We start from the raw sequence: 26,947 nt of genomic DNA on the forward strand, positions 1-26,947 counted from the left end.
TTTTTTTTAAGTTGGGTTTATTGAGGTTGTTAAAAAAGGACCACAGTGGTGTCACTTAGACAGAGTTCCCAAACCGGGGCTTAATACCCAATTTAATCACAGTTTCTTTTTTCTTTCTTTCTTTCTTTCTTTTTTTTTTTTTTTTTAAGATTTTACTTATTTATTTGAGAGACAGAGAGAGCATGAGTGGGGGGAGGGGCAGAGGGAGAAACGGACTCCCTGCCGAGCAGGGAGCCCAAAGCGGGACTCGATCTCAGGACCCCGGGATCATGACCTGAGCCGAAGGCAGATGCTTAACAAACTGAGTCCCCCAGGCGCCCCTAATTTTTTTTTAAAGGATAATGAAGAATGAAAGAATCCAGATTAAATAGGTCAGATACTATATGTTCCATTTATATGACATTTTCTAAAAGACAAAATGTAGAAATGGGAAACAGATCCTCTGGTTGCTGGGGTTAGGGACGGGGTGGAAGAGGTATATTACAGAGCAGTGACACAAGAGTTTTTTGGAGTGATGGGGCTGTTATATGTCCTGATGGTGATGGTGGTGGTTACACAAATCCACATATATATTAAAACTCAGAATTTTACCCATTCCTAAAAGTCAATTTTATTAATATTATTATTATTAATATTATTATTAATAATAAACTCACTAGAAGTATAAAATGCAGTTTAAAACTTCCAAACCACTATAACAGAAAAAAAAGGCGGGGAGGGTGATAAAGATTTCATCAATCCAGTAGCAAGCAAGAAAGCTGAAAATACAGGGGAAAAACTAGCCCCGGAAGTGGAAAACACAAAATAAGATGGTATAAATAGATCCACACATACTAGGAATCACAGCGGATGAACCATGGCCAGGCACGTGGCCATCCTGCTGGAGCACATTTCCAGCCTTCCCTGCACCCAGCATGGCCCCGTGACCTGCTGCTTGTGGAGGAGATGGGAGTGTGCACAGGGTGTGCCAAGCCCAGGCCGGGGGTTCTGAAAGCAAGTGGGCCTTAACCACATTCTCTAGTTACTTCCTCAGTGACCGAAACCTAGGGATGGTAGCTGCTGAGACTCAGCCACCCAGATGATGCCGATGCCCTGGGAATGTGGGCGCTGTGGCTGGGACCCTCCTGAAGGTCCACGGGGAGCAGAGCTGCACCACTGACTGGGGACCATTTTCTCCAGAACTGTTAGATGAGAAGGAAATGCATGTCTCAATTCTTTTTTTTTTTTTTTTAAGATTTTATTTATTTATTTGACAGAGAGAGACACAGCGAGAGAGGGAACACAAGCGGGGGGAGTGGGAGAGGGAGAAGCAGGCTTCCCGCTGAGCAGGGAGCCCGATGTGGGGCTCGATCCCAGGACCCTGGGATCATGACCTGAGCTGAAGGCAGATGCTTAACGACTGAGCCACCCAGGCACCCCCCCCTTTTTTTTTTTTGCATGTCTCAATTCTTTAAGCCACTGTATTCTTTTTTTTTTAAAGATTTTATTTATTTATTTGAGAGAGAGCATTGGGTGGGGGCAGAGGGAGAGGAAGAGAGAGAACCTCAAGCAGACTCCCTGCTGAGCACGGAGCCTGACACGGGGCTCCATTTCATGACCTTGAGATCTTGACCTGAGCTGAAATCAGGAGTCGCATGCTTAACCAAAGGAGCCCCCCAGGCGCCCCTCAGCCACTGGACCTTCGAGTGTCCTTGTTAGGCTGCTCTACCTGCCCCCTGTCTGGGCCCTGCCGGAGGAGGGAGCCAAGTCCCAGGCTCCTGGTGGAGGGAGCCATGGAGTTTGGGGAGCCTTCTCGCTCCGGTGCCTTCCCTCTGCTGTGGGGCCCGAAGCCCCTGCAGACTCAGGTGGCGGCACGCGGTTCAAGCAGGGAGGAGAGTGGAGCCACACCGAGGGCCACCGGCCATGGGCGGGCCCTTCCCTTCCCTGGCGGGGTCTCCGGCTCACTTCTCAGTAGTGGACACAGTAGAGCTGGATGCTGCCACTGATCCGGAGCTCCCGCAGCCGCTCCAGGGCCTGCTGGCGCAGGCTGGTGGCTCCCAGGCCCAGCCCGTTGAGCGCCAGCTTCAGCCCGCCCTCCTGGCACAGGAGCAGCACCTGGGAAAGGCCGGGCCGGGCCTGCAGGCTTCCGGACAGACGGACCCTCCACCGCCTGCCTGACGTCCCCACCCAGCGAGCCCTCCACTCGGGGGTCACAAAGACCGGAACCGTGGGGCACCCGGTGGTGGGAAAGAACAGGACTGGGCGCCCACCTTGTCACCAGACCGCTGTGACCTTCCATAAGGGTCATCCCAGCCCTGGGCCTCAGTTTCACCATCTGTGCCATTGCATTCCCTGAGCACCAGTTCTCAACCCTGGTTGCACTTTGGAGTCATGGGGGGGGAGGGGAAGGGGTGTTTGTGTTTTGTTTTGTTTTGTTTTGTTTTTAAATAACCAGGGTCTGCTCTGATTAATTACATCCGTGTTTGGGGAGTGGGCTCGCTGGCAGCCACACGGACGGTTGAGAGCCGTGGTGTGGATGTCTGCTCCTGCTGGCAGGTCCTGGCTTCCCAGCCCCACATCCTCTGCCTCCCCACCCCCAGGACGCACCCCTGTCTCCGCATCGGAGCGCAGCTCTGTGCCCCGCCCCAGAGGGACCAGGCCACGTGGCTCTGACTGACCTCGAAGAATCGCTGCGGGTAGAAGAGGAAGGGGGCCGAGATCAGCTTCTTGCCCCCCCAGGGCGAGATCCAGGCCAGAGTCCGGTCTGCGAAGGAAGCCCTGAGCGTCACAGGCACGTGGGCAGCCTCGTCCCGCAGGCTCAGTGTGAAGCTGCGAGAAGGGGCGGGAGAAGGGGCTCCCTGACTCCTCTGAGCCACGGCTGCTGGACCCTGCGTGCAGGGATGGATGTGGGAGAGCAGCTGGAAGATTCGGCAGCTCAGAGGGGTGGGAACACCTGAGCGAGTCTCAGGCACACCTGAGACTGAATCCCCACGTTGCCACCCGCAGGCTGGAGGACCCTGGGGGAGAAATGACCTTGCCGGGGACTCGAGATGGGGAGAATTACATTAGTAGTAGCTGACGTTTATTGGGGGCTATATGCTAGGTATCGTCTTCAGCGTTTTGCAAATCACGTGCGGGTTAGAGCCAGGCTACCTGGCTTCAACCCAGCTCTGCTGCTTTCTAGTCCTGTGAGTTTGGGGAGGTCATTTCACGTCTCTGTGCCTCAGTTTCCTGATCTGTAGTGTGGGGAGAAGAGTACTGTACCTGCCTTACGAGTTGTCATGGGTAAAGCGCTAGAACAGCACTGGGCATGTAATTAGCACTCAGATCACACCTACTGTTTAACAAATATCACTCTATAATACAATACCTCCCATTGACAGGAACAAAGGAGATGATGTATGTGAAATCTAGCGAGTGCCTGGCACATAGTACGTGTTTTACGAAGTTCTCACAGAAATCCTGTGCCTTGAGGTTCAGCAGCCCATATAAGTGACGAGGACAAGATGTCACATGGCTGACTGTTCTAGGAGGATGCCCCAGATATTTTCAGCTTTGGGAAGGAGCCAGCAAGGGCTCACCACTGGGAAGAAGCTCGGAAGGCAGGGGCCCTGGAGAGTGCACCGCACAGAGCCTCTAGCCCCAACCCCAAGCCCTTTCCCCATGCCCTTCCCATTGGCCTGAGAACTCCTGGAGGCCTGGGTGCCCTCCCCCCCTCCAATCCCTGTCCTGCACAGCCCTGGGCCGGGTAACAGACTCCCTCCAGACGCCTAGTGAAGCTCTGTAGCACCTGCAGCCGCATCCCCACCTCCTCAGTGCTTGCAGAGAGGGATGGAGAGGGAAGGACAGATTTTTAATGCAGTCCAATTCCGTGCCCTCCAACTCCGACTCCCTCTGTCCAATTCAAGTCACAGCCGCTTCCAGAAAACAGGAACAGCATTTATGTTGGCAGCCCATGGTGGAAGTGGCCTGTAGAGATGTCCTGGCTGGCCCACAGTGTTCTTCAACTTCAAAGTAATGCCATGTGCCCAGACTGGGAAAGTTTATATGAAAGATGGCTTCCAGCTTCTTTTTAAAAAATAATCAGAAGGTCTGGCCTGCGTGCCTCTATGGAAATACTTCTTCCACTTTACCTTCCCAGCCCAGGGCTTCACTATTTATGTCACTTGTCCAGCCTCGGGGCATGTGAGTGAATTCATGGCCCCCGAGAAACAGCAGTTCAGTGACTTGCTGCATCACTAATAATAACCATTTGACTGAGCTAGGACATGAAGCTGGTATCGTGTCTCCAAGTTTTTTTTGGGGGGGGAGGGGAGGGTGTTCTTTCTACCCCTGGGAACTTTTCCATTTTCCCTCTAGGATTGAGATGACCTTTCTCCTTTTATTCTGATGGGGAAACTCAGGACTCCAGCCTCAGAGAGGTGTCGTGACTTCCCCAAGACCACAGAGTTTATAAGAGGCACAAGCAGGACTCCAACCCCGTTGTGCCTGGTTTGAGGGTCGTGCTGTGCGGGGCTGTTCTGCATACCTGCTCCAGAATTCACAGGCCTGTTCAAGAGCAGGAAGGGCAAGAGTTTAGTGAGGTCAGGGACTCCAGAAAACAAAACCGAAACAGAAACGGAGAAGACAGGGCACTTCCCTTCCCTCCTGCCCCTCCACGGAGATCATTTTGATGACCACCACATTTGTAGACGTAAACACGTACTGTGTGCCAGGCACACGCTTACTACGTGCCTGGCCCAATTCAAAGCATGCACACCACCCCCGAAGCTGGCACTATTATTACCTCTTTTTACACCTGAGGAAACTGAGGCACAGGAAGGAAAAGTGACTGCCTTGAAGGGGCACACAGATAGTAAGTGCCCTCAGCAGAGGTCAAACCCAGGCGATGTGGCCCAGAAAAGTCATGAAATCCAACGCAATTCCAGCAAGAAGGAAAGGGGGTGGGAAAGAAGGAAAGATGGGGAGGAGAGGAAAAAAGGAAAAAGAAAGTGAAAGTGGCTTGGAGCCTGCAGGTTTGGGGAGTGGAGCAGGAGAGCCCCCTGTGGGAGAGGTTAGGCAGCTTCCGTGTAGTTGGGGTGCGACTCCAAGCCCCCACTGCCCAGCACTGGGCCTCCTCTTTGGGGCTGCCTGGCTGTGTTTCCTAAACCACTGCCCTCTGTCACCCTGGGAGGTCGAATTCTCTCTCTGGATCTCAGCCTGAGCCCTTAAGGGACCTTTCTGGAGGCCCCAGCGACACCTGTGATGAGAGGCTAGTTGGCCTGACCAGATGGACAGGCAGGGAAGGTACTCCCAGAATTGGGGCTGTTGGGGCCGCAGGGGGAGCCTGAGCACCGAGCACCGTCCAGTGCTCAGTGGTTGGGACTGGCAATGAGCACCCTCCCAACCACAAGCTCCACGATGGGGCAGTGGTGTTGGAGATGAAAGAGGGGGTACTTGTAGAACTCATGCTCCACTCTGAGATGCTTCTCCCTCCCTTCCATCTGGATACTTACTCCTTTGGCTCCGGCAAGACCAGCCCCCGCAGTACGATGACCTGTCCGGGCCAGAGACCCCGGGGAAGGGCACGCGAGCAGGGCACCTCCTGTAGGAAGATGGGAAATGACTGAGAAGGGGAGCCCTGAGGGTGGTAAGTCTGCCTCTAGGCCTGCAGCCGGGAGGACACTCAGTCTGCTCATTTATTAAACATCTACTGCAGGCCTCGGCTCTCCTTGGCCTTTCGGGGCTGAGCTCAGTGGCCGGCCCCACTTCCCGGGGCGTGAGCACCAGATATGTCCCCCATTGCTGCATCCTGAACTGTAACAGCCTGTTCGCTGGTCTGTCTCCCCACCAGCCTGCGAGCCACTGGGGGGCTGGGGCTGGCTGGTCCCTCTATCCTAGAGCTGGCACTGGGCCTGGCACAGAAGAGTATCAAATAGTTGTTTGCAGAATAAATGGAGGAAAGGTAAAACGAAGCTGGAGGTTTCTATTAGGGAAGGGGGAACCTTGATGCTGAGGGCATTTCCCACCAGGTGGGGTTGCCCCCCGGGGACGACACCTCCACCAGGTGACCCAGGAGGGAGGTCACTCACCAGGCTGGGGCTCTTCAGCAGGAAAGGCTGTCGAGGGGAGAAAGAAAGAGAAAGGAGACATGGAAGCCATGCGGTGTTCGCTCAGCGAAAGAGCCTCTCAGTATTATTATGAAGAATTGGGGGTATCTGGGGTTTGTCTCTCTCAAAGACAACACAGGTGAGTGATTAGAGCCCCTGGGGGGGCCCTCTTGGATTCAGACGGACACTAGCTCTGGAAGAATGGAGAAGAACTGGACAGAGGGTCCGTCATCCACTTATTGTGTGGCCTCGGTCCTCATCTCCCTCTCTGTCCTACAGGCCGACCCCAGCTGCCTCGCCCGGTTGCTGAGGACAGAAGGCTCCAACCTGGCGGGATCTTCTGATAGGAGTCCTGGGGCTCTGCCCATGCTGGGTACCAACCCACCCAGTCCATCTTCCCAAGCGGGCCCCTGCTGGGGTTGGGAAAGCTGAATCCAGGCTTGCCAGCCATGGGGGGGGCGGGCAGTATCCATGGCAAGTGCACAGTGAGGGAAGCTGGCTTTTGTCAACTTGGACAGCAGCCCGGCGAGTGGCAGGTCAAGCTGGGGGAGCTGGGAGCACCGGGGGCTCAGCTAGGGTGGCCGGAACCACCAGGGCCAGCTTGCTCGCCAGAGACTCACGTATCCAGCTGGATACTCGCTGCTGCCCTCCGCAAATGGCTGTCAGGAAAGAGGAGGCAACACGGGGGATTCAGGCCCCCTGCAGGCTCTGCGAGTCATTTGCTGGGCTCCTGCCTACCCTGCCTATGCCCAGGAGGTGGGCAGAGGTTGGCTTTGGTAGCTCCTCATTCTCCCTGTAGGCCTTGTGGGTGGTTCTCAAACCCGGCATTTGAACATGCTGATTCCTAGGCCCCACCTCAGACTGACTGAGTCAGAAGGTCTGGCGGCGGGTCCTAGAAATCTACATTTTTCATAAGCTCCTCGGGGGCAAAGGACAGAGCTAGCTGCTCCTTGGGTCCCATGGTTCCAAGGGTCCAAGTGGATCACCTCCTGGCCATTGTTCTCGGGTCCCCTTCCGGGGGCACCTTCTCAACCCCACTCGTATCCCACACCTGATGGATCCCTTCCACCTTGGTTATGACAGGTGTGACAGGGCCTGCCTGGGGCAGCGAGGGTGGGGGAGGGGGGGTCCTGGGCCCATCCAGACACCAGGGGAGGTCAGGGGCCATTGTCACTCAGGGAACTCACGTTGATGTTCAGGAATCCCACGGCCTCCACCAGGATGTCGCCAAATATGGCCAGGGTGTCCACACGGGACAGCGGGAGCCGGTAGCAGTAATGAAGAAAGTGTTGTCCGTTCACACTCACCTGGAGAGATAGACAGACGGACAGCTCAGCAGCACCTGATGCACGCTGAGTCTGCGCTAACGTGCCTGGCCTCGCTGGGTGCTCTTACCCGAGACGTCCCTCGTTTACCTTCACACCCACTCTGAGAGATGGGCACGTTTGACAGATGATGTGCCCACGGCGCGGGGAGCTTCCATGACCTTCCCAAGTTTGCACAGCTGGCCTGGGAACCAAGGCCCCTTTCACTGGCCCTCTGCCCCTGACACAGCACTTCCCTTCGTCATCCCTCAGCAGCCCGAGCCCCAGGTGAAGAAATGGGGTTTCAGGAGGCCGGACTACTCCTCCACCACAGGGCCCTCCCTCCACTGCTGGTTCCCATTGGCTCCCCTTTCCCCCGGAGAGGTCAGGGTCCTGGCATCTTTCTGGCAGGAGTTCCCATCTGTGGAGAAAGCCTTGAAATGGGGTTCGGGGTCCCTGCGCCCTCTACCTCCCTGAGATGGGGAGGATGTGAGTACCCACCTCGCGAGGATCTAACGAGCGGGCACTTAGGGGCTAGAAAAGAGCCCATCGTATTGCAGGCGCTCTTGAAGAGCTTGCTCGCAATGTGGCGGTGGTGCCCTCCCCAGGGCCAGGCACGAGGGAGCTTTCTTGCCGCCATGGGTCCCAGGCCATGTGGGCCCAGGGCAGCTTGGAACGGGGCTCGGCAGCTGCTCGGTCCTCTCGGGTCTCAAGTCCTCCCAGTGACGCCCCTCCTCACAGTGACGTGGGGAACGCGGTGGAAGGAAGGAAGAGGGGAAGGATGCAGGTTCTAGACGATGCTGCCCATCCCTTCCCCTCACCTTCATTTCCTCGTTTCCAAAGAGAAAGAGGATGAGGAAGTAGGCTCCTCTCTGCAGGGGCAGGTGGGGCCACCGGGCCTCGGCTTGCCAGCGCTCCAAGTGCAGGGTGTTGCAGATGACGTGGGGCTTGGTGGTGTGGAAGCGAGGGTTGAAGTGGATGGCGATATCCGGCCGGGGATGCAGGCTGCAGCCGCACTGAAAGTCCACCTGGAACCTGGTGAGAGGTGCTCTCGAAGGGGCACCCCTGGTCGGAAACCCCGAGACCCCAAGGGCAGAGAGGAGCCTCCAGCTCGATGCCTCTGGGTCTGAGCCCCAGAAGCCCCGTGGACCACCCCCTTACCTGCGTGCCTCTAGAGGGACCGCTCCCTGTAGCATGACCATCTTGCCTGCACGCAGGCCACCGAAAATTGTCGTGACATAAGGAAGCACCTGAACAAGGGGAGAAAGCTAGCCACATGGAGCTGGAGAATGGGTCTTACAAGGGAGCCCCATGTCAGGTGGGTGGGTGGGGAGAGAAGGACAAGAAAATTCCACTCTCCTGCCCCAAACAGAAAACATCCTTATGGGGGAAAAATTAGTGTTCTCTTCCACCTTCTCACCTTTCCGGGACCCTCACATGTCAAAGCCACATTGCCCTGGAGAAGCCAAGTTCAGCTCCATCGCCCTCTTGCAGCACCAGCCCTGCCCCTCTCCCCAGCTCCTTGAGCACAGGAGTGTCCTCAGTGAGACTTTGCCCTGGCCTCCAGAAGCCTGGTATCGAGATCCTGAGGACTGTTTACTGGCTCGAGCCCAGGAACTGGGGGGCGGGCAGAAAGGCTGGACAAGGATGCCTGGAGAGAGACCCAACAATGGCCCGGCTTACCTGCCCAGGCTCACCTTTCCCCACTTAGAAGCTATGCAGAATTCCTAACACACAACACACACGTTTACAACTCCCTGCCTTTCGGGGCCGCTTCCTCTGCTCTCCCTTGGCCCTGTGAGATCCAAGTTGACTTTCAGGGTTCTCTGACACCTTCTCCAAGCACTGTCCACTATGGTGACTGAGTTTTTCCTTCTCTCCCCTGTGTTCCCAGAACACTTCACTCGTATGGCTAGCTTGGCCGTTGGCGGGCTTACAGGGAGACCACGGGGCTGGCTACTTCCGTGGAGGCTCAGGCCACTCGGAGCTGAAGCCCTGTCTTTCCCTTCTGGGCTCAGCGCCTGGCCTGGCACAGCGTGGGCTCTGAATAGGTGTTTGCAGAACGAATGTGAACATGTCCCAGGTACACGTCGGCATAACACAAGACTGGCTTTCACATATTCTCCGAACCATCTAGAAGATGCTGAGCCCCAACAGTGCTGCCCTCCAGGTGGGAGCTCGGCAGCCTGCAAAGCAAGGAGGGGTTGTAACCTGGGGAGCTGCTTCACCCCATTACTCAGGCCCCCGGGGAGGTACTGGAGCTCCCGGCTGTCAGAGGGCCCACAGCTTAGCCAGACTGAGCACCTCAGCCCCTCCCACTTCCCAGGCTCCAGGCCTGGCCTGTAATAATTACTGAGCTGATGCACCTCTCCCAGGGGGAGGGGGCCAAGTCAAGAGAAAGTGATAGTTAGCATTCATTAATGGGAGGGCAGAGTGTCCTGAGCATTCAGCCTCCTGTAAAGCAAGGCCAGACTTCAGAAAATCCATGTGAGCACTGAGCAGGAGGAGGACGTGAGGGGGACACCCATTCCCGAGTTGGAGGTACAATCTGACTCTCTTCCAGGCTGGGGATGAGTCTACCCTAGGTACTCAGTGCCCCCACAACAATACTACTCAGCAGCCCCAGGTCCTCCTAGCCTAGCCCCCCATCACACAGTAGGAGCACAGCACTGACTTCAGGTTCTATTACTTTTAAAATGTAAGGACCCTGTGAACCCCATCATTCTCATCCAAGTGGGAATTAGCTGGTCAGCCACTTTGCTAAGCTCAGGAGGGCCTTCCAGAGTTCATGAGCAGGTGCTGGGGGAACAGGGCCCAAGACCGAAGGCCTCTCCACCCACCACCTGGGAGCCTGGGTCCAGCTGGAGTCGGGGGGTGGGGGGCCTGAGACCTGGAGATTCCAGACCAGAGTGCCTGCTCACCGGGTGGAAGACTGGCGGCTGCAGGATGAAGGGGTCAGGAAGTGGGTCCAGTTTTTCTCCGGGTGACATGGGGGTGGAGTGCCTCCAACTCGGCATGCAGATCCAGATTCCAGGAGCCCTGGCCCTGCCGCCACTGGTCGGACTTGCCTTTCCCAGCCAGGAACTGAGGTGCCAGGGCAGCTCCCCCAGCTGTTAGCCTCACCTGCGCCCAGCAGGGTCCCCGTACCCCTTGCAGCAGGCCCGAGAGGGAGGTCTGGGCAGCGGTCCACCCCTGGTCCACACCCCAGATCCAGTCCTACCAGCTGGATTGGGGCTGTCGGCAGAAATCCGAGTCCAGGAGCAAGAAGCCTGAACTAAGCACCTAGCTAACCAGCGCCCTGCCCCCACCTGCACTGGGATGTGAAGCACCGAGCTGTTGCAGAGAGAGAGGGCAGAGGGTTTGTGGTTTCCCGGGCTCCCATTGGAGCCCTCCCCAGTCAGAGGCTGGGGCGGTGGCACATGTGGGCAGGTCCCAGGAGAAGCCCCGCCCCAGCTCCTTGGACATCACTGAGTGGCTTCTCACGCCAGACTCCCCTCCCCGACCCCCAGAGGTTTTCATCTCTTCCCCTCGTTTCCCTGCCCGTTCCCCCACTTTTCTCCCTTTTGCATGATTTATAGTCCCCTGGGGCTCCATTTCAGCTTTAGCTCCAAATGCCAGGGCCCAGCTGCGGTCACCAGAAAGAAGGTGGAGGATGGTGGGAAATGGGCTGGAGGAGAGGAGCGCCCCCTGGAGGCTCAGAAGCAGCAGCGAGGTGCAGTGGGCAGTACACTCCACACCGAAGGAGGCCTGGCTTCTTGCTCAGCTTCTGCGCTAACGTGCTGTGTGCCCTGGGCCAAGTCAGTTGCCCTCTCTGTGACTCCCTTTGCTCGTCTGTGTATTGAGAGGGTGACTCCAGAAGAGTGTCTCCACGGGAGGCCTGTGTCTGGGGGTGAGCCCAGGTATCTGCCTTTTAATCATGATCCCCCAGGATTCTTTGGACTAGAGTTGCTCCAGTCCTGGTTCAAATTCCAATAAAGCCTTCCCTTTAAAAGGCAGCACAACCCTTCAACTTTATCCTGATTTGGGAGGTCCCAGGATCTGAGCACCCTGTCGGACTTGGCGGCAGGGAGATCCTGGCAGCACGCCAGGCTGGGCAAAGGCTCCAGGGCCTGGGGAGCTGAGGGAAGAGTAAGGCTGCTCTGACCGCGGGGCAGGTGCAGGGGCGGCTCTGGGGAAAGGCAGCTGAGCCAGAGCATCTCTAGTGTGGCATCGGCGTGGTCTGGAAGCTTGTTAGAAATACGTCCTTCTGCCGCCCCCATCCCCTTCCCCCTCCTACTGAAGAGGAATCTCTCTGGTGGCCGGGTCCAGGAATCTGCATTTTTGCATACTCCCCAGGTAATTCTGATGCATGTGGATGTTTGAGAAGCACTCACTGACTAGACCTTAACTGGCAGGGCTTGGGGTGCAGAGCCAGGAAGTTTGCTCAGATTTGGCTGTGGCAGGTTCTTCGTGTGGGGAAATTCGATCAGAAGTGTGTTCAGACAGAATAATCTAGATACACAATGTGGAGGAGAAACCAAGGTGGAGAATTCCTTTGGGCAAGGCAGGGGGCCCTGCCCCTGGGAGGCAGGCCTGGGTCCTGGTCCCAGGCTCACGGCGCCCATCTTTTGGCCTGAGGCAAATGTGCTCTCCCCTACTCCCCAACCCGGCCTCAGTCCCCCGCTCTGAATCGAGGAAGGAGGGTGGCATAGCAAAATAGCACAGACTGGGCTGCTTAAACACAGATGTTCATTTTCTCATGGTTCTGGAAGCTAGAAGCCCAAGATCAAGGTGTCTGCAAGGATTTTTTTTTTCCCTGAGGCTTGCGGAGGGTTGCCTCTTGATCTGTGTGTTTGTGTCCGAATCTCTTTTAAGTGGACCAGTCATCAGGAATTCAACCCTTGTGAACTCATTTTACCTAAATTACCCTTTTAAAAAAGGCTTTATGTCCAAATACAATCTCATTCTAGTTACTGGGGGTGAGGATTTCCACATCTGATTTTGGGGGGCAGAGCACAATTCAGAGGAATAGCTATAGCTGGTCTCACCCTGGAACCCCAAGACCGTTGCAGGGGTCAGGAGTGGGGGCTGCCGAGGGCCCACAGTGGAGGCAGCAGAAGGAAGAAGGTGATGCATTTCATTTCTCCTTTCCCTGGGTTTTGACAGCTGGGAGGGACCTGGTTGGGCTTGTAGAATATGGGAGGCTGCAGAAGAAGAGAGGGCCTTAGTGTCTGTTGGTCCATCCAGGGGTGGGAGAGGGCAAATCCCTCTTCTTGAGCCAGAGGGAGGGGAACATGTGGGAAAGGGGAAAGGGCTGATGATGACCCTGATACTGACAGGAGGGGGGCATCCCCCTGCCCCAGGATGGTGCCCCCACCCCATCCCAGCTCCCTAGACCTGGGCTTGTCCCTCTGAGTGCTTATCATAACTGGTCATTATATATTGAGGAATTGTCTAATGTTTGTCTCTCCCTCCCCCTACTTCCTGACTATAAATTCCATGAGGGCAAATTTATACTTACACCCTCAGTACCAAGCAATGCCTGATACCGAGCAAGTGCTCAAAATGTATTTAAAGAATGAATGACTGTAAGGAGCTGTGGTTTCTGGCTCCCATCCGGCCACCAGCTCCTTCTGTCTCCCCCCAGAGGAGTGGAGTCCTGGCCCAAGCCCACACTAAGCACGTGCTCTTCCCACGGGCCGAAGATCATCATTGAGGCAAATTTAGCTATTTATCTCTGAGTAACTGATTAGTAGCCGGGGAATCATAAACTGTGGTAGGGGATGTCAGGGTGCCCTACTCTCCCCCATTCTTTGATCCAGCACTCCTTTCCCTATCCCTGCTCCTGAATGGTGTAACTCTGGGCCTAGGGAGAGACTAATGCCCAGATTCACCTACTTTGGTCTACATCTCACCCCCTTCTTCTATCTGGTTCCCTTCTAGGTCACTGCAGAGTCTCATGGATCCTCTTTCTCTTGGGACCAGTTTTGCACCATCTTGGAGCAGAGGGTAGGATAATGAGCAGAAATTCTGGACAGGAAGGATCAACAGAACTGCACATCTGGCTGGATAAAAAAGATGAGGAACAGGGGCCAAAAAAAGAAAAGAAAAAAGCCTCCAGCATCTTGAACCAAAGGATTGGGAAGAGTCTGGGGCACTAACGGAAAAACAGAGAAGCTGCGGGTATAATCTGGAGGAGGGGGGAGCTGGCTAATTCCAGTCAGGACCATTTTGGAGGAGGGCGAGGGTGCAGGAATTGACATGGACAGGGGATGTTCAGTCAGTATTTGTTAATTTGTATGTTTCTAGGAATTTATCACTGTCTTCCAGATTGCCCAATTTGTTGGCATATAATTATTTATAATCTTCTCTTATAATTGTCTTTCAATCAGCATCTGTTGAAGGAATGAAGGTGTTATTGCCTGAAAGCATGTTAATACACTCTGGAGAAGACAGTTTCAACTTATTCGGGTGCTCTCCTGCCCTGTGAGGGAGTTTTTGTGCGCTGTGGTCATTACGGGGAGGGGCAATCACTCTTGCTCTCAAGGAGCTTCCAGTCTCATTGGAGAGAGATGACATACACTTGGAGGGGAAAACCCATAGGACAAAGCCAGCGGCTTTTTATTTATGTCCCCACCCCCGCCCCACAGAGATTGAACCATCTGGACAGAAATATTGTAAAATGGGGGAAGAGCAGGCATCACCCATAACCTCAGGAGACTAACACAACACTTCTCATTCCTTTGATGTTTATCCCAGGAACCTTCTTCCCTCCCCATGGAACATAAGTTTATGGAAGAATCTCAACCAAAAACTTGACGTAGCTTGATTCCCCCGCCCCCTCCCACCCCAGCTCTTGACCATGTAGGTTGACTCTCTCTTTCCTGCTGGGTTCCTGGCATTTTCCAATCATTTTCGGTTACCCAAACCCAATACAGTTTAGCCCTAGTCATCAATGTTGGTGACACCGCAGAAAGAAACAGAAACGGACATATTTACTTCCTGATGGAAGAACACATCACCACTAATGGAATCCTCCTGAAGAAAAAGTCGCCCAATCTGATTTGATTGAGTCTCTGTACTTGGGTTCCCGTGTGTAGGACTGTAGGGCATGAATGATCATGTTGAACAACAGCAGCAAAATTCAGACTGTCGGGAGACTTTACAAGACCAATAACCCTGGTTCTTTTTTTTTCTTTAAATATAGACTGCTTCACAAATTTGCGTGTCATTCTTGCGCAGAGGCCATGCTAATTGTTTCTGTATCATTCCAACTTTAGTATGTGTGCTACCCGAGCCAGGGTCCCTGTTTCTTCAATTAAAAAGTTATGAGGAAGAAAAGAGGTGGAGGAGAAACCTATAGGATTAGAGGTTGGCAAACATTTTCTGTAGAGAGCCAGAGGGTAGGGCGCCTGGGTGGCTCAGTTGGTTAAGCAACTGCCTTCAGCTCAGGTCATGATCCTGGAGTCCTGGGATCGAGTCCCGCATCAGGCTCCCTGCTCGGCAGGGAGTCTGCTTCTCCCTCTGACCCTCCCCCCTCTCATATGCTCGCTCTCATTCTCTCTCAAATAAATAAATAAAATCTTTAAAAAAAAAAGCAGCAAGGGCATAATAGACACAAGAGTGGGAGAGGTTACCTACGGCAGAGGGCGGCAGGGGGATGGGACAAGGGAGGAAAACACAGGTAGGAGCATCTGTGCTAGGTATGTTCCCGTTCTTAAGTAGACTGGTGTATTCATGGGCATTAATTTTATTATGCTTCGCAACTACATGTATTCCATGTGTTTTTGTTTTTTAAAGTAGCTTCAGCGCCCAGCGTGGAGCCATCCCTGGGCTAGAACTCACGACCCTGATATCAAGACCTGAGCCGTTATCAGGAGTCCCACGCCTAACCGACTGAGCCACCCAGGCGCCCCTCCATGTGTTCTTTTGTATATATTATATGTTATATATAATTAGTTACAAAATGTATAATTTAAGTCATACAAATAATTCAAATAAAAACTTTGAATCTCTCAAGATCTTAACTCCTGAGCGTGCCTCCCCAGGCCCTCCTAATCTGGCATCAACGCGTTTGTCGCTCCTCGGTCGGCTCCGTCTGGCTTCTGCAGCCACGTCGGACCGCGCCTCCGGCCTCCGTGCCTACTGTTCTGCGTTGCCTTCCACCCCCGGGATGACCTCGGCCGCCGCCTTTCCTGGGCCTCTAAGCGCCCCCCTGAGCGCCCTCTCCGTTCCCTCGGCCGTGCGCACAGCGCCCGCGCGCCCCCGCCGTTTGCTGCGCGCCCCGGGTTCCCCGCCTGGCGCCCCTCCGCGCTCGGCAGGGCCTCACCGCGCTGCGCCAGCGTCCTCCACCCCCGCCTTCGGCTCCTCCCGCAGCAGCGGCGGGATGGGCCTGAGCCCGGCCGCCCACGAAGACAGCAGGCGCCGCCTCTCTCGCTTCCCCCGGCCGCGCCCCAAACCCGCCCCGCGAGCCGCAGGTACGCGGCCTGGGGACCGGCCACCAGCCCCCGGCGGGTCAGCTGTGCCGCGTCGGCCCGGCCGCAGGAACCGGGCTCCTCTCCACCGAGCACGGAGGCCCTACTAGGGGGGCTCTCAGGTCCCAGCGGGCCGTCGGACCCCCAGAAAAGGCACCAGAGATCCCCTCAAGGCTCCTCGTAGCTCTGTGTTGGTCGTGCAAAATGCCCGTTAACCGGAATGAGCGCATACTTGGGAATGATCTTTTGTTGGTAATTCAGTCAAAGGGAGCCAGGCGTCCAGTGCGCCTCTCGGGTATCTCTACCCTCCGACCCTCTTTCGGGTGGAAATGGAAGCGGAGGTGGCAGCTCGCCAACAGAGTTGACAATGGCTCTAGGACTCTAGGGCCCCAGAAGCTTCTTCTTCTTTTTTTTTTTTTTTAAAGATTTTATTTATTTATTTGACAGAGAGAGACACAGCGAGAGAGGGAACACAAGCAGGGGGAGTGGGAGAGGGAGAAGCAGGCTCCCCGCCGAGCAGGGAGCCCGAGGCGGGACTCGATCCCAGGACCCCGGGACCATGACCTGAGCCGAAGGCAGTCGCTCAACCAACTGAGCCACGCAGGCGCCCGGGCCACAGAAGCTTCTGTTGTCAGGTTTAGCCTCCGGGTTTCTGGGATCTCACTTCATCCTCTCGATTTTATCCCTGGGAGTTCCCGAGTCTCTCCTTCCCAGGGGAACTGAGACCCCTCCAGCATCTAGTCCCACAATCCCCTTCATTTACCCAAAAACTGATTGAGGGCCGACCAGGCGAGGCACGGTTCTCGACTGGAGCTCTGAGCCCACCTTCACATAGATGTCAAGGGGTTTGCTCCAACTCTCCCTTCACAGATTTCATTCCCTGTAGGAGGCAGTTGTGGTTTAAATAGCATCCTCCTCCCCACCCCCCACTAGAAGAATCATCTCAAGCGTTGTTCCAGCTCTCTCCCAAGGAGTGGCAGCAGGGAACTTCAGAGCTGAGCAGAAGCGTCCAGGAGCGGTAAGAGTCTCTGTATGGAAGGACTGGGTCTTAGGGTGGGGAAGCCTTTGAAGAACCGATTTTGCTGGCACTTCTGTAAAGCAAATCCAGAGGTGCTTTCCATAGGAACCAGCTTACACCCCCACCCCCCCACCCCCAACCAGTGAAGGGAAGGCTGGTGTGCCCCGGATAATAGATGACCACCAGGCCTGGGGACCACTGACCAGACCTGCCCGGCAGCAGTTTCTAGCCACAAGAACCTCCAGAACCCTAAGAACTGGCACTTACCACATGGCCGCTTGGTCTCACTAATGAATGATGTGATCTTGCAAATTTCCTCAATTCACTTTCATTAAAAACACAGTTTGCTTCTTTTTAAAATTTTGAGGGTCTGAACGTTCCCCAAAGAGCTATACTCCACCCCCATACACTATACTTTGGAGAAGAGGTAAAGCATGGAGGAAAGGCAAAGAAAATGCCATTTTTCGGTTGGTAACGTACCAGGTGTGTATGTATGCTCGCTCCTTTAACCCTCCTGACAACTCTGCGAGACAAATACTCTCATCTCTATTTTATAGATAATCAAACTGATGTTCAAACACATTCATTTACTAGCTCAAGGTTGGACAGCAAGGATCAGAGCTAGGGTTGAAACCCAGGTCTTTTTTTTTTTAAAGTAATCTCCACATCCAACGTGAGGCTTGCAGTCATAACCCCGAGATCAAGAGTCTCACACTCCACCACTCTACTGACTGAGCCAGCCAGGCGCCCCAAACCCAGGCATTTTTGACCCCGATATATTTCACTATATTATCCCAAAGCATAGTCCTGCCTTTGGTTTCAGCCCTCTCTTAACAACGTTTTGGTTCAAGGGACAAAATATATTGATTTCTTTCATGATACTTGCAGTTACAGTATTGAGGCTTAATGAGATTTCTCAGAAATATGGAGCTAGTTGTTGGAAGAAACAGCTCAAGAGTTCAAGGGGCTTGCCTCTCCCAGTAGGATGGGCAGAGAGAGGTAGGGAGTAGAGGCCTGTTGCATTTCATTAGAAGCCATTATGTACTGTTACCATTTTTTAAAAAGTTATGTGGAAGTGTCATTTTGATAAACATGTAAGAAAGATTATCAGCAATAAAAAAAAAAAAAATCCTGAAAGCTACTCATTGCTATCATTAGCAGTTTAACAGTCATCTGAAAAGCAGTAAACGGCAATTATTTTGCATGGCAGCTAATGGCATGATCATGGAAACAAGCTTTGGGGAGGATGTTTCCTAGGGTCTCAAAATCGAAAGAGATCTGAAAATCACAAATCTGAAGTAATACAGAGAATTTCCAATAATTGTGGAATAGTGTTATTTGTTAACTCTATGTTCACAAAATTCATTTAGGGAGAAGCCCTTAGTTAACTTGGAGACTACAGCCCACCAGAAAAGAGCAGAGTCGAGTTCAACCCCAAAGCCTGGGAGTGCAGGGAAATTAACAAAGCAAGTCGCTGAGGTGGGTATCACGAGTTCTTAGCGCATATCTTTACTGCGCCTGCGACTTTTCTACAGACTGTGTTTTACTTTGTTAAGACTGTGTGGCAGGTTGAAGTGCATCCTGATTTGGGATGTTGTGCCTTAAAAAAAATTTTAAAACAGCTTTGTTGAACTCTACTGAGCTTTACTGAGGTATAACTACATAGCTATAACTGACATACGATAAAGTGCGCATATTTAGAATATACAGTTGGATATGTTTGGTGCGCTGTGTATGCACCCACAAAACCGTCACCACAATCAAGATAATGAACATCTCCGTAACTCCCAAAACATTGTTTCCCTTTGAAATCCCACCTCTCCTCACCCCTATCCCCAGGAAGCATGTGATTCTTGTCACTATACGTTCATTTGCATTTTCTAGAGATTTAGGTCAATGGAATCATATTGTATGTGCTCTTTTTGTCTGTCTCCTTTCACATAATTTCATGTAATTATTTAAAGTTATATCAATATTGTTGCATGTGACTAATAGTTCATTCCTTTTTATTACTGGGTAGTATTCCATTGTATGGATACACCACTGTTATCCATTCACCTGTTGATGGGCATTTGGGCTGTTCCCGGTTTTTGGCTATTACAAATAAAACTGCTGTGAACATTTGTGTGCAAGTCTTTGTGTGGACATATGTTGTCTTTTCTCTTGGGTGAATACCTAGGAATGAAATGGCTGGATCATATGGTAGATGTATTTTTTTTTTAAGATTTTATTTATTTATTTGAGGGGTGGGAGGGGCCGAGGGAGAGAGAGAATCTCAAGCAGTCTCCCCTGTTGAGCACAGAGCCCAGAGCACAGAGCTCAGTCTCAGGACCCTGAGATCATGACCTGAACCAAAGGCAGATGCTTAACTGACTGAGCCACCCAGGCGCCCCCATATGGTAGTTGTATTTTTTTTTTTTTTTTAAGATTTTTTATTTATTTATCTGAGAGAGAGAATGGGAGACAGAGAGCATGAGAGGGGGAGGATCAGAGGGAGAAGCAGACTCCCCACCGAGCAGGGAGCCCGATGCGGGACTCGATCCCGGGACTCCAGGATCATGACCCGAGCCGGAGGCAGTCGCTTAACCAACTGAGCCACCCAGGCGCCCCTGGTAGTTGTATTTTTAACCCCGCCTCTCCTCACCCCCATCCCCAGGCAGCACCTGATCTGCTTCTTGTCACTGTACGTTAATTTGCATTTCATAAAACTCTTACATAGTTAAAAGAGTTACATAAAACATAAAGATATGTTTTCCAAACTGGTTGTGCCATTTTACATTCCCGATGGCGGTGTGTGAAAGTTCCAGTTTCTCCACATCGTCATCAGCATTTGGTATGGTTAGTCTCTTAAATTGTAGCTATCCTCATAGGTCTGTAGGGATTTCATTGTGGTTTTAATTTGCATTTCCCTAATGACTAACGATGCTGAACATCTTCCATATATATCTTCCTTGGTGAAGTGTCCAAATCTTTTTGCCCATTTTTCCCCTTGGTTTCTTCAGAAATTCTGTGTGCAAGCCCTTCGTCAGATATATGCTTTGCAGTATTATCTCTCAGTCTGTGGCTTGTGTTTTCATTCTCTTAACAACATCTTTTGAAGAACAAAATTTTTAAATTTTGATGAAGTCCAATGGATGGTGGTGATGGTTAAACAAATTTTGTAAATTGTATCTCAGAAAAGAAACAGGTGAAAAGCCCCCTTTTACTTCTGTGAATTTTTATTTTATTTTATTTTATTATGTTATGTTAATCACCATACATTACATCATTAGTTTTTGATGTAGTGTTCCATGATTCATTGTTTGCGTATAACAGCCAGTGCTCCATGCAGAACGTGCCCTCTTTAATACCCATCACCAGGCTAACCCTTCCCCCCAACCCCCTCCCCTCTAGAACCCTCAGTTGTTTCTCAGAGTCCATAGTCTCTCATAGTTCTTCTGTGAATTTTTGCCAGGCAAATGGCTGTCCTCCACTAGGGAAATAGAGCTGGGAACTGAGAGGTGAGATGCAGCCTTGAGGAAATTAGACTAAAACTGGCAAATTGTTGCATAAGTGACAAAGCCGTGGCAAAGCTGATGGGTGAATGGGGCGGTGTGATCGACTCCATGGCTCCCTCGGTCTCCCCAGGCTCTGATTGCCCAGCTCTAGGTTTTCTTTTCTTTCTTTGTTTTTTATTGTGGTGAGAGCACTTAATATGAGAACTACCCTCTTAATAAATGTTTAAGTTCTTGTGCACATACCCACATACATACACCCACACAGTCTCTTCCCCAGGCCTCTTTGAAGAGATAGAGGATCAGCATCCTGGGTCCAATCAAGAGATACAAACTACCCAGTAGATTAAACAGGGGGAAGTTTACTATAAAGAATTGTTAAACTATGTAAGAGTAACTATAAGAAATGAAGAACCTCAATATGGCCTCCCAGGGCTGAGGGAGAATACTCAGGGAAGGACAGACTTGGAAGGGGTTTAGACCTCGTTAGAGAGGAGAGCAGAGAAGTTTGGTTTGGCCAGGCTGGGGTGGCACTGTAACTCCTGGCAAGTACAACCTTTTGGAGTGTAGGGGGCGGGGGGCTGGCTGTCAGCAGGTGGTTTGAGCATGCAAAGGAGGGGGGCACCCTCTGGACCACAGGTGGTTCATGTGGGAGACGTGCAGAGGGAATCTAGACATCAGCAGGTACAGGCGATGTTTGGGCACTGATTTCTCTGCCAAAGGGCTCAGAAAGGTTATTGTCGGAGGGTTCTGGCTCAGGCAGAGCTCCACCAGAAGTCCTCACACCCACACTAGACCCGCCCCACCCCCTGCCCCAAGCCAGAAACTGCAGGAGAACCCTTTCCTCTTGCAATGCTTAACAACGTGCTCATTTTCAAGGAGAAAAGCTTAAGAGTTCCCGCACATATCACAGAGCTTATCTGTGATAAGCATTTGGCGCCCAGTGGCAATACATTGATAGCTAGCTCAGTTAGCCTCTGTGGCTTTAATAACTTGATTGACAGCAGGAGTGGGGGCGGGTCCTTTGGTCTTGTATGGGAAGGGAGCTTCTGGCAGCCTGGATTTCTACAGAGTGATGAAACCCAGTGTCTTTAGGCTGAGCTGTAGCTAATCCCCCCCCCAAACAGTGTCTCCGGAGTTCCTTGGGCACGTGCCATTTCTTTATTTTATCTTATTTCTCCCATCACAGGGCAAACCAAGACCCAGACCTGGAGACCTGATTGAGATTTTTCGAATCGGCTATGAGCACTGGGCCATCTATGTGGAAGATGACTGCGTGGTGCATCTGGCTGCCCCGAGTAAGGGTGGATACTCCTTGACATATCGATATTGATACTGAAGCTAGCAGAGTAAGAAGAAGTGCATTTAGTTACTGTGTTCCTCGGCTGCTGCCCTTCATTAGCAATAAAACACTTGACACATTCCTGGCCCTTAGTGGACTAGGTGATGGAGCTTGATCTCTGTCTACCAAACACCACCGAGTGTCCAGCCCTAAGGGGAGATGAAATGCACAAGGGGGGCCCCGTGTTCGCTGAGCCTCGGTTTCCTTCTTCATATTTCTGAGGCTTCCCCAGGAGGAGTGCAGATGCCTGCATGTTCTGATGGCCCCCAGATGCTGCTTCCGGCTTCCTGATGGCTTGGGCACATCCACCCTGGCTCGTCTCCTTGCTCTTTCTGCCTGTCCCAGGCTGCTCCCGCCTCAGCGTGGACACACAGCCTTCCTTTCGTGGCTCAAGTTTGCCTAACACAAGGCGGAGATTCAACTGGTGACTAATTAAAATTTAGTGGAGGTTTGATGGCAGGACGTGGTGATGGTAGAAGATAGAATGGGAGACACACTCAGTCACAGTGGTCCCCTCCGGCGAAGGGACCCGGAGGTGCTGGGAGAAGGGGAGGCTGGGGGGACACCACTGCTTATGCTCTGATGCCTTTTGAATTTTGTATCCTGTGTGAGTACTGCCCACTCAGGATGAAACTGCAGAGGGGCACTGGGACCAAAGGCCTGTGGCCACACCGTGCTCATGGCCCTCACCCCCACCCCCTCCATCCTTGTCCTTGGGCCCCGCCTCTCACCTGCAGCGGAGCCCGTCTCCCTGCCCCGCCTACACACGGAGAAAGTAAAAAGCGCTCCACATCACCTCCACATCCCCTTTCCAGACTAAGTCCAGGAGCCTCCCTCTTGTATAACCAAAGAGATCTCTAACTGATATGTCCCCACCTTCCCCAACAGATCTTCCTCTAAAAACAAATTCTGCTCCTGAAAGCTGAATGACCCTCTCCCAGCTTTCGTAACATCAGGAGATATTCTTCAAATACGTATGAAGAGGACAAGGGACACTTCTTGTTCTCGGTCAACTTTCGGAGGGGCAAGGGCACACACATTTGCCTATCCTTATGGTCGGAGCAGAAAAATGGTCTTGTTTTTAAATTACCACCGGACCTCCCTGGCTTTGGGCAGGTTCTTGACCCTCTCTGAGCAGCTGTCTCCTCTAGGGACTGAATATGATAATATAGGGCCTTTTAAATGGTTCCTTTTTCAAATCTATGGAACCCTGTTTTCAAATTTCAAATATTTGAGTGGAGAGAAAGGCAGAGTGGCTCTGGGCGGAAGCTGGGTGGGTAGCCCAGTTTGCTTGGCCTCCCCTGCGCCCTGCTGAGGCTGCAGAGGGAGGCAGGTCACGGAGCCCCACGCCAGCCCCACAGCCAGGAGCGGACGCTCACACCTAAGGGTGCTTAGCGCACGTTTGTGAAGATTACTGAAGTCTGGTTAGGAAAGCAAGACTCAAATCCTAGGACTTGGTCAGGTCAGTACAGTACAGAATGAAGTCTGGGTCTGCGCTGTAAAGCAGCTCTAGAGTTTTATGAGAAAGAGACTGCTGACAGTGGGGAATGCGGTGCAGGGCAGAAGTCTTCCTGGGAAGGTTGGTCCCAGGCAGCCACACTCACTTGGGTGGCTCGGATAGTTAAAGCATCTGCCTTCAGCTTGGGTCATGATCTCAGGGTCCTGGGATCAAGCCCTGCATTGAGCTTCCTGTGCTCAGCGGGGAGTCTGCTCCCTCTCTCTCTGCCCCTCCTCCCTGCTTGTGTTCTCTTTCTCTCTCTCTCAAATAAAAAAATAAAATCTTAAAAAGAAAAAAAAGAAAGAAAGTGAAAAGACAAGTCGCAGAATGCACAAAGTATTTGCAAACATATATCTGACACGGTTCTACTACCCAGAATATGTAAAGAATTCTTACAATTCAATAATATAGAGACAAATAACCCAATTTTTAAAATGGGCAAAGGATTTGAATAGACTTTTCTCCGTGGCCAATAAGCGCATGAAAAGATGCTCAACATCATCTGTCATTTAAAAAAAAAGAAAAAGAAAAGAAAAAGGGCTGATAGGCAGGCTGATATCCAGGCGACAGGCGTCTCACTGGGGGGCAGCTCATTTCATCCAACTCCTGGTCCTTGGCCATGCCTTTGACAGATGCCAAAGCCAAGATCTTAGAGGGAAGCACCTTGACCCACAGCTTAGACTGAGCCAGTGCTCTGCCCCTTGCTGTCCCTCGCAGCTTTCCAGCTTCTGTTCATCTTGGTCTCTAGGTGAGGAATTGGAGGCGGGCAGCATCACTTCCGTCTTCAGCAACCGCGCAGTCGTGAAGTATAGCTGCCTGGAGGACGTGCTGCATGGCTGCTCCTGGAAGATCAACAACAAGCTGGATGGGACGTACCTGCCCCTGCCCGTGGACCAGATCATCCAGCGTACAAAAAAGATGATCAACAAGATAGTGCAGTACAGCCTGATCGAAAGGAACTGTGAGCACTTTGTCAATGACCTCAGATACGGTGTGCCCCGGAGCCAGCAGGTATGAGGCCTTTTGCTCGGACGGTGGCTTCTTGCTGGGGCTTGTCATCTCATCAGTGATCAGAACGGTGGTCAGTGGTTTCGTGCTCTTTGTTGTACTGGTGGGCTTCTACTTCTCAGGACTTTCCGGTTCAGGAGGTGGTTTCCCCTCTGTTAACCCATGGAGGAGTGCAAAGGCTGGGGGGGTCTCCTTGGCCAGGCCATTTTATTTCTGAGACTGTTTGTTCTTTTACAAAACGGGGATGAAGTGAGGTTTTCAGCTACATCTGGCCCACAGACATGTTTTGCTTGGATGAGTAGTGGTTTGTTTTTTCTTTTTTTAATTTGTATTATTTGCCAACATTTAAAAACATAGAAGTTTTAGATAAAAAGATCTGGAATCACAGCCTTTCTAGAACAACTAATTGATCAGGCCATCAGGCCCGTGTTCCTGCTTGCTGACACCCTGTAGGGCCAAGTAGTGGCTGCCTCTTTAGATGGGACTTGTGGGGGTCGACGTGCCACCTACCAGCTTTGCCCACCTTACCTGCCTGGCCCGTGCGTGTTGCCTTTGGGTTTGTGACCCCCCCCACCCCCACCACACAGGGCGGGGATAAATCCAGTGAAGCACAGTCCATGTGTTCAAGAGCTTTGAAAAATAGCTCGAAATATGTGACAAATTGAGCAGCCCTCATTCCTATTTGATCCTTACTAAAACCCCATGAGAGGAGCAGAGGATATATTTATTATCCCCTTTTTAATAGACTGAGAAATGAAGAATTAAAGGAGGAACGTAATTTTTCTGCTTTTTTTCTGTGGTTCTTATGTTCCCTCAGGGTACTGGGCTCAAATCCCATTGCTGGTCTCTCTACTATTGCTGAGTGAGCATGAGCAGGTCACCCACGCCCTGTCCCCCTCCACTTTCTGGACCTTCCTCCTTTGTATTCTATCCTCTCCCAGCCTGTACTCCATTCTCTGGAGGCCTCACTCCAGTGCGGGGGTGGGTGGGGGGCTTGGGGGCTCCAGTGTAAGGGATCTCCCATCCCAAGAGCATTTGTGCATGACAAGAAGACCCCAGGGACCAAATGGATGATATGGGGCCTTCTATGGAGTGTGGGCCATGCTCAGACACTAATTCCCACCATGACTTTGTCCAAGTGAGTTCCCCTCCCTGGTTCTCAGGCTCCCTGATTGCAGGATGAGGGCCTCGGTGGCTGACCCACTCCGAGATCCTTTGCCTCTGAGCCCTACCCTAGAGGCTGACCCTGGGCTGAATGGCTCTGAGGGAAGAAGGCCAGGAGCCGTGGATGCCCCCGGCGGGGACAGGGAGTGTGTCTGCCTCTGATGTTCTTCTCGGGCCATCCTGAATTCTCTAGGTCTCTTGCAACCCTAGGATCTTTGGAAATAGAGGCTAGCACAGGTGGCTTCCTCCTCCAGGCAGGCCGGGTGCTGAAGGGGAGTGGGGCGGTGGGGGCAGGGCAGGGCACAAGCCTGGGATGGCCCCTGAGTGTCCTGTCAACCGGTCTGCTTTGCAGGTAGAGCACGCCCTGATAAAAGGGGCAAAGGCTGCGGGAGCGGTCATCTCAGCTGTTGTGGAGAGCATCAGGCCCAAGCCCGTAACTGCCTGAAGGCGCTCGGGACTCCAAGCAGAGGAAGTGCCGCTGCCATCCGCAAGGACACGTGCCTCCTTGCCTCCCCTTGCCTTCTCTCTCCGTAACCCCACTCGAGAAAACTGTGTGCTTCTGGAAGAATCTAGAATGTATCCAATTACCCCTCCAGAAATACATCCAATATATGTGATCCTAGATCCGTGGACTCGCGGGGTGAGAAGAACGTAATATTTATTATTATGCATCCGTTAGGCGCCGGGCACCGTGCTGGGCGTTTCATAGGCTTGTCTCATCTCCCTCCCTGCGGGAAGGGCCTTGCTTGTGTCTCAGGCTGACTCGGGTCTGCGATGTTTGGATACCACCTACACCAGCCGGGAAACCCCTGCTTGAACATTCCCAGTAACTGGGAGCTCTTTTTCAGAAGTTCTTGTTCTTGAACTAGAAAGTCTCCAGCTTTTTGCATTCATGAGAATCCTGCTCTTCCTGACCTGCAGCGCTGTGCAGGGTTGGTGGGGGGGGATGGGGAATGGAAGGAAGCTCAGTGGCTTGCTATTCGGGGCCATCTGTGCTTAATCCAAAATCATACACCAGCCTTATTCTTTGTTGTTTGACACCCCCTTGCTTTAAAGTATAATCAACATTTACTTTGCTTTTCTACCTTAGAATTACCGGGAAATTTGAAACTGTTATTTTCATTGATTTCAGATGAATATTTAAAATAATTTCCTCAGTGGACTTCTGTGCGCATGAGGGAGAGGAAGGAGCGATTTTTTGTGTGTTGACCACTGTTGGCATGACAGCAGATCCAGAATTATGACCAGGGACTGTTGGTGCCCACTGAGAGCTGAAGCCATCCGGGAAGGCTAGAGAGGGACTCTCAGAATGGCTAGGAACTGTGATCGATGTGGACGAGAGCAAGATGGAGCCCCCAAAGCATTTCACATGAGACCTGTTAGGATCGCCCATGAGCCTTTCTCCAGTTTGAACAAAGTAGACCCTCAGGGAAACTCTTCCATTCCCTAACCCCCTCCCTTCCATTCTTTTCTTAGCAATCCGAACCTGACTACATCCTCCTGTTCCCTAGACGCTGGAGTCTGGGTGTGTGTCTCTGTCTTTCCCGATGGCCTCTATCTCTGCTTTGCGTGGCAGTTCCGGGTGTTGGTAGGTAGAG

The 26,947-nt window shown here is 52.4% G+C and overlaps 2 protein-coding genes, 1 long non-coding RNA gene and 1 other non-coding gene across 20 annotated transcripts; 2 read left to right on the forward strand and 2 right to left on the reverse strand.

Annotated features, from left to right (window-relative positions):
* Positions 1-562: 562 nt before the first annotated feature.
* LGALS12 (galectin 12) lies at positions 563-10,731 on the reverse strand. Of its 16 annotated transcripts, none has more exons than XM_045893455.3 (9): positions 10,294-10,726; positions 8,534-8,622; positions 8,194-8,407; positions 7,256-7,375; positions 6,689-6,727; positions 6,051-6,077; positions 5,475-5,563; positions 2,658-2,808; positions 563-1,181 (listed from the first exon to the last, which is right to left on the reverse strand). In XM_045893455.3, exons 1-9 carry the CDS (start codon positions 10,387-10,389, stop codon positions 1,044-1,046), a joined length of 963 nt encoding a protein of 320 aa, XP_045749411.1. In that variant the 5' UTR covers positions 10,390-10,726; the 3' UTR covers positions 563-1,043. The 16 variants fall into 16 exon arrangements, with proteins under 16 accessions (XP_045749411.1, XP_045749410.1, XP_054367849.1 ...); XM_045893454.3 differs by lacking the exon at positions 563-1,181 and adding an exon at positions 1,216-2,094 and having other exon boundaries at positions 10,294-10,722; XM_054511874.2 differs by lacking the exon at positions 563-1,181 and adding an exon at positions 1,216-2,094 and having other exon boundaries at positions 8,194-8,400; positions 8,534-10,725.
* Positions 10,732-10,998: 267 nt separating this feature from the next.
* Positions 10,999-15,598, forward strand: LOC123856351 (uncharacterized). 2 transcript variants are annotated; one of them, XR_010406817.1, is made up of 3 exons: positions 11,458-11,707; positions 13,295-13,534; positions 14,632-15,598. It is a non-coding gene; the product is annotated as an uncharacterized LOC123856351 (long non-coding RNA). The 2 variants fall into 2 exon arrangements; XR_006793712.3 differs by lacking the exon at positions 14,632-15,598 and having other exon boundaries at positions 10,999-11,707; positions 13,295-14,571.
* Positions 14,549-14,651, reverse strand: LOC123858076 (U6 spliceosomal RNA). Its single transcript, XR_006794038.1, has one exon. It is a non-coding gene; the product is annotated as a U6 spliceosomal RNA (small nuclear RNA).
* Positions 15,599-16,029: 431 nt separating the features above from the next.
* On the forward strand, positions 16,030-25,923 carry PLAAT5 (phospholipase A and acyltransferase 5). Its single transcript, XM_064576598.1, has 6 exons — positions 16,030-16,077; positions 16,734-16,843; positions 18,214-18,322; positions 21,527-21,635; positions 23,926-24,188; positions 25,702-25,923. The coding sequence occupies exons 1-6, from the start codon at positions 16,030-16,032 to the stop codon at positions 25,792-25,794; spliced, it is 732 nt and encodes a 243-aa protein (XP_064432668.1). The 3' UTR covers positions 25,795-25,923.
* The last annotated feature ends 1,024 nt before the right edge of the window (positions 25,924-26,947 follow it).

Source organism: Mirounga angustirostris, unplaced genomic scaffold (assembly GCF_029215605.1).
Source record: "Mirounga angustirostris isolate CCGP_5_RB_7025 unplaced genomic scaffold, mMirAng1.0.hap1 SCAF_13, whole genome shotgun sequence".
NCBI lineage: Eukaryota > Metazoa > Chordata > Mammalia > Carnivora > Phocidae > Mirounga > Mirounga angustirostris.

Bases quoted from the DNA above. Each gene is read 5' to 3' on its own strand.
- PLAAT5 (XM_064576598.1), top strand. From the start codon at position 16,030: ATGCCCGTTAACCGGAATGAGCGCATACTTGGGAATGATCTTTTGTTG. The intron at 21,636-23,925 runs GTAAGGGTGGAT...CTTGGTCTCTAG, and splicing joins GGTGCATCTGGCTGCCCCGA to GTGAGGAATTGGAGGCGGGC. The intron at 24,189-25,701 runs GTATGAGGCCTT...TCTGCTTTGCAG, and splicing joins GTGTGCCCCGGAGCCAGCAG to GTAGAGCACGCCCTGATAAA.
- LGALS12 (XM_045893451.3), bottom strand. From the start codon at position 10,389: ATGCCGAGTTGGAGGCACTCCACCCCCATGTCACCCGGAGAAAAACTG. The intron at 8,623-10,293 runs GTGAGCAGGCAC...CCCCTTGTTCAG, and splicing joins AGCCGCCAGTCTTCCACCCG to GTGCTTCCTTATGTCACGAC. The intron at 6,078-6,688 runs GTGAGTCTCTGG...TCCCCTCGACAG, and splicing joins GCGAGTATCCAGCTGGATAC to CCTTTCCTGCTGAAGAGCCC.